This window comes from Anguilla anguilla, chromosome 8 (genome assembly GCF_013347855.1).
Source record: "Anguilla anguilla isolate fAngAng1 chromosome 8, fAngAng1.pri, whole genome shotgun sequence".
Taxonomy (NCBI): domain Eukaryota; kingdom Metazoa; phylum Chordata; class Actinopteri; order Anguilliformes; family Anguillidae; genus Anguilla; species Anguilla anguilla.
In genome coordinates, this window is record NC_049208.1 from 25,313,412 (window position 1) to 25,319,628 (window position 6,217).

General features: G+C 43.8%; 1 protein-coding gene across 1 annotated transcript; it reads left to right on the plus strand.

The window, feature by feature from the left end:
* The first annotated feature begins 201 nt into the window (after positions 1–201).
* LOC118234433 (leucine-rich repeat extensin-like protein 5) lies at positions 202–5,079 on the plus strand. The gene is made up of 2 exons (XM_035430955.1): positions 202–314; positions 2,756–5,079. Exons 1-2 carry the CDS (start codon positions 258–260, stop codon positions 3,293–3,295), a joined length of 597 nt encoding a protein of 198 aa, XP_035286846.1. The 5' UTR covers positions 202–257; the 3' UTR covers positions 3,296–5,079.
* The last annotated feature ends 1,138 nt before the right edge of the window (positions 5,080–6,217 follow it).

Here is a 6,217-nt window from a genome sequence, read left to right on the forward strand (position 1 = left end):
ATTCGCAGCTGTAAATTTGCCTGCTTTTTACATATCAGGCACATTTCAATACCTGTTATTTCACTCCACCAGTTCTACAGAGCAGGTGGAGATACTGACTCCCGTCAAACCCCCTGATTGGTGCTTCGACATTTCTGCTCATTGCACATGTGTGTGTGTGTGCGTGTGTGGGCATGCACACTATAAAAGCACGATAGGAGGTCACCCAGCTGCAAACAGCACAGAATTTGGGAGCCCCTGAGATCCATACAGAAACAATGAGGAACTATGCTCTACCCGTTTACCTGCTTTTGCTGCTTGCAGTCACCTCTGGGGTAGGTGCCATATTACACCCTTTATTACCCCCAAACACCACACATAAATAAATACAAACTAGAAGGGCCTCTAAGATGGGCTTTTATTATCAAACTGGACACTGGGGTGGGAGAGCACAACAGCGGTTTTGGCACTGAGCTTGTGACCAGAAGGGTTTAGATTCAGCAGAAAACATAGTTACCATCTGTATAAGTGGATAGCATGTAACCTTATTGTATAGAAATATAAAGTGCAAATGGAACACAAGATAGTAGACCCAGCAGAAAAAAAAGTAACTGTTTTTAAGTGTCATGGATGACAAAAAAACATGTTGCATGGAAATATTTTCAAAAATATTATTTATTTTATTTTTATTGAATGTCCTTTGTAGTTTAGGTTTCAGCATAGTAGAATAAATGGTTCTTGAGATTAGGACCAGAGACTCATGTCCCCTACAGGAGACAAAAATGAACTGCCTTGTCTGAGTAGGATATAAAAAGAATGGAAAACCTCTACCATCAGGTGGCTATTAAAATGATAAACAAATAACGGATCCAGTTCCATAGCAGGCATCCCTCAGGCGAGTTGAAACATTTGAATTGTACCACATGGTGAAAAGTGCTTCTCATTTGATTAACGGCTACCTTTTTGGTGTGTTAAATATTGAAGGGCTTGTAATGTTCCATTGGGTGGTATGATTAAATGGTTGTAATTGTCCTCTCACAATTTGCTTGTAGCACAGTTTTGAGTGAATTAAAGAACTGTATAAGTGGCTAAAATAACAACTGTATTCAGGAATTCACAAAAAATGAATGTATATTATTTCACTTGCTCTCTATTTAAAAGTAACTAAGATTAGTTTGATATGATAACAAATACCTATGTGACGTGAAAAGATAGACTACTTTAAAATATTGTATGCTCATTGTCACATTTATTTATTATATACTGGTGTATACTGCAGCAGCAAGTGTGTAGTGCTGCTGGGTGTGGCACGCAGGTACATACTATAGCATACTGGTGTGTATAGCCGTATTCTACGGCTGGAACATACTGTGGGATACTGATGCATACCTGGGCATACTTCTGAATACTTGCATGTGCTGTGGTAAACTGAGCCATTGTGCATACTAGTGTATACTGAGTCATACTGGAACATACTGTGGTACACATTGAAGTATACTGTGGTATGCTGGCGCATACATGTGAATATGTGCATATACTGTGGTATAATGGTACATACTTTCACACACTTGTGAGTACTGGTGTGAGCTGTAGTGGGTTGGTCCACACTTGGAGATACTATTCTGTGGTATATTAGAACACATTTGTGCATATGACCATACACTGTGGTATACTGCAGCATACGTCTGCATTCTAATGCATATAGTTGCTTACTGGGGCACACTAAGGTAAACTGGTGCATACTTGCACACATTTTGGCATACTGACACAATAGTGGGGTATGGTGGTCATGTCATGTTGCTTCTCACTGGAGCGGGGTGGGGGGGGGGGGGGGGGAGGGGTGGGGCAGGGCTGTGGAGTCTGTTAGCACCTACAGCAGAGAGAGAGTGTTTCCCGCCTCAGGCATCCCATCTTTAGTTAACTAGCTAGTTAGTCACTGACTTATGTCAATAAATGTGGGGATTGCCTGTCTGGATAAAGACAGCTCTCATCCCATGAAAGAGGGGTAGCCTCACAAAACACAAACACTTCCTTGGTCACATCTAATAACACTGAACCATGTAGCAAAGGGCTGGAACAGGCTACCGCCCGTGACCTACTTCTTTCAGAAGACACTGTGAGACACTACTAAAGTATAATACTCCTTTGTCAGTAATGCCTTGCCTTTGAGCGGTCATGCACACTCAAAGTCCATTTTGATTTGGTCAATTAATTTCTTTTCTTTTCTTTATCTCACATATATAAGCTGTTTTGTGACAGGGTTACAATGGAAATGCTCGAATGCCTTTGTACTGAGTTTGAAAACAAATTTAATAGTAGAACAGGATTATTTGTCATGAGGTTTTGTGTAAAGTGACTCAGCCAAAATACGGACATGGTAGAACAATAGAACAGATAAGATCAGACAGAGAACACTTATATAACACTTAATGAACTCTGCCTTGGACATGCAAAATTCCTCATATGCAAAGTCAGCGGCACCGAAATGCCTGCAGTAATGCAAAGGTTTTTCAGTCTACCCTTTGATGCCATATAGGCATATGTGTATGTATGTATATGGGTGGGGTAACACATATGGATTCCATGTCAAATTAAAATTTTTATGCATGGTTCACTCATACCACCTCTGAAAATGTTATTTATATATATATATATATATGTATGTGTGTGTGTGTGTATTATATTAATTTATATATAACAAGTATATAGCACTGCTTCATGCTAAGAATATGACAGTGAATGCCACAGTAAGAGGGCACCTCTTCTTCCTCTACAGAGAAGTGCAGAGACGACTGAAACTCCAGAGCAGGCTGAGAGTGAAAACGACGCCACCACAGCAGCAGAGAACGCCTCTGACACATCCTCACAGAATGCCGTGACCCCTACCGATACTTCCCCTGAGCCCGAAATCCTGGTAGACACCGACCAAGAGAGCCCTTCGTCCAATCAGACAACAGCTGCTCCTGAGGTCCTGGTCATCCCCACCGACAGCGGCCCTTCATCCAATCAGACGACAGCTGCTCCTGAAGTCCTAATCATCCCCGAGGACAGCAGCCCCTTGTCCAATGAGGTGCCAACTGTGACTGCAGTCACAGCCCCCTCCGAAATCGGCAGCCCTCCATCCAATGAGACGACGGCTACTCCTGAAGTTCAACCGCAGCAGGCCAACAGCACCGAGGCCCCCCCTACTCCTGTCCCGCAGACCACTGTCCCAGTGGAACCGACCACAGAAGCTGCTGGTGCCACCCGGCTGGGCTCCTTCACCGCTCTCCTGGAACTCCTGTTTTCTACCCTGATTCTCTCCCTCGTGCTCTGAGAAAGAGTTTAGGCCACAGGCAGTGTTGGGGAGTAGTTTAACTACAGGTAGTTAAACCTTTAGTTTAATTACATTTTGCAGCAGTTTGCGCTGGTAGTTCAACTACATTCAAAATTGTGTAGCGGTTGTAGTAGTTAATTACGTTTTTTGTCATTTTGAGGTGTATTTAACTACAGGAGCTAACAACTACTTTTGATCCAAAAATATTTTTTCCCAAACCCCTTTGACCAAATTCCACCTCCTCTCTCTCTTCTGTCTAATCCTGATCTGCTCCACTGTAGTCACCAATGGTCAAGTACCAATTGCACACATTGCTGGTCCTCCCAACTGAGCTGTATAGTGGTTCCCCCCTTGTGCAAAAAGAAGGCACTACTCACATGCACATCATATCTGGGGAACATGATTATGATAAAAAAAATTTTTTTACAATTTTTTGGCAAAGTAGTTTGAACTACATTTTCTGGCTAAAGGTAATTTCACAAGCTACATTTTTCTTTAGGTAGCTTTGCTGTTGTTCAACTACTTTCAGTATGAAGTTAGTAGTAGTTTGTAGAGCTACGCTTTCTGAGTAGTTTCCCCAATGCTGGCTTCAGGCGGCAAAACACTGGCCATTCTGCATTCCATTCAACACCCTGCTCTAGAGAGAGGGCACCACTCCTGGCACTTCCGCACCTCCCCCCACCCCCCAGTTTTACAGTGAGAGATCCCAAGGCCTTCACTGGTCCGCAGAGCCACATTTCTCCCTCTGATGCGAATCAGTCTTTCCACATCAGGGAAACTCTGCCACTACTGCAGGGGGCGCTTTTTGTGTGAATGCATCAGAATGTAGTACTGGGGGGCACCCCCCTCCCCCCTCACTTTTAGTAAAGATACCAGTAAATCTAGTGCTGTAAATATATGAGTTATTTGACAGTGCATGTTAGCAACTCCTATTACAAATTTTTTATTTTACATTTTGTCAGTTTATATAGCTAAATTTTAACAGAAGCAATTCACTTTTATTTCTCAAGGGCATAATGGCAGTGCTGTAACTGAGAGTCATGCACACAGACTGAACTCTGACACGCCCCACAGACGGAACTTTAACTCACCTCACCGACGGAACTGTGACACGTCTCACAGAGAAAACTGACACACGCCCCACAGACAGAACTGACACACGCCCCACAGACGGAACTGTGACACGCCCCACAGATGGAACTGTGACACGCCCCATAGACAGAACTATGACACGCCCCCACAGACGGAACTTTAACTCACCTCACAGACAGAACTGTGACACACGCCTCACAGACAGAACTGTGACACATGCCTCACAGAGAAAACTGACACATGCCTCACAGACAGAACTGTGAGACGCCCCACAGACAGAACTGTGACACGCCCCACAGACAGAACTGTGACACACACCCCACAGACAGAACTGTGACACGCCCCACAGACAGAACTGTGACACACACCCCACAGACAGAACTGTGACACACGCCCCACAGACAGAACTGTGAGACGCCCCACAGACAGAACTGTGACACACGCCCCACAGACAGAACTGTGACAGACCCCACAGACTAAACTATGACATGCTGCACAGACAGAACAATAACACACCTCACAGAAGGATGCTACTAATGCTACTGAGCTCCTCTTCTGTATGTCTGTCTGATTTCATTCTCTTTACAACACATCTGTATACAGCTTATCACAACTATGCCCCAAGTTATTACCATGCAATGTAAGTGAAAGAATATATATACAGTGTGCTGATGTTGATGTTTGTTCAATAAAAGAACACCAAGAACACACGTGTTATACTTCTGTTTTACATCCATTGTACACTGCCACACACCTGCTGCACATATACACTTTTAAAAACATCACGCATAGTCACACACCTGTATGAACTTGTTCCTGTTTCCTTTCAGGAACCTTTAACACAACTGTCACACAAAGGCGCAGTGCACTGCTGTCACATCTTCACACAAGAATTACCCACCACTGATATAGCACTTACTCATCATTCCACCTGTAAAGTACCGACACACTCTCTCACACATCTGTGGCACACCCAGGCCAAGGATAGGTGATCAGTGGGTACTGATGGGTCAGTCAGTGGTGAACTGCATGCAGCACCTCACTGCAGAACGGAGAACCTTTGTGGCCCTTGGATTTTTTGTTGCCTCATAAACCATCTGCTTCACTGTGTGCATGTGTCTGTGTCTGTGTGTGTGTAGGGGGGGGGGGGATTAGTACTGTTCCAGTTATTTTATTTTTGGGAAAGAAATTACTTTAACAATATTTTAAGGAAGGGGGTGTTTTTTGGGGGGATAGCTAAGGAGAGGGGCTGGAGGGGGTGGAATGTTTTTTTTTTTTTTTTTCAAAGTCCAGCTCTCTCTCACTCATTTCTCCAAACTTACATACTGCACCATTAAGGGAGTAAATCATTTTTGAGGACCCTGCTTATTACACTTCAGGTTCATTAACTGCCAATGAAATGTCCGTATTCATACTTTCCTGGCATCCATGTCACTTGCTTTATAGACCTGGAGTCAATGTCACCTTGTGAAAGGGTTTGAGATTGTGTCGGATAACTGGACGGTTTAAATCACAGGAAAATGGATTACAAAATGGTGGTTCAGGTGTGCCATCACATACTCTGGAAGGAAAGTGAACATGGATGGAAGTTTAAATGCGGCAAAAACCATGTCTTTGAGCCAGTGGTCCTCGCTCCTGGTCCTGGAGAGCCACAGGGTCTGCTGGCTTTCATCGTTACTCAGCACTTGAGTAGCACAGCAGCTGATCAGTTAAAGCAGCTGATTACACAGATAACTCAGGACCCCTGGTTTCTTGGGTCTGAATCGATCGCTGACCTTAAGGAAAAAACTAAAATCAGCAGACTCTGTGCCTCTCCAGGACCAGGACTAA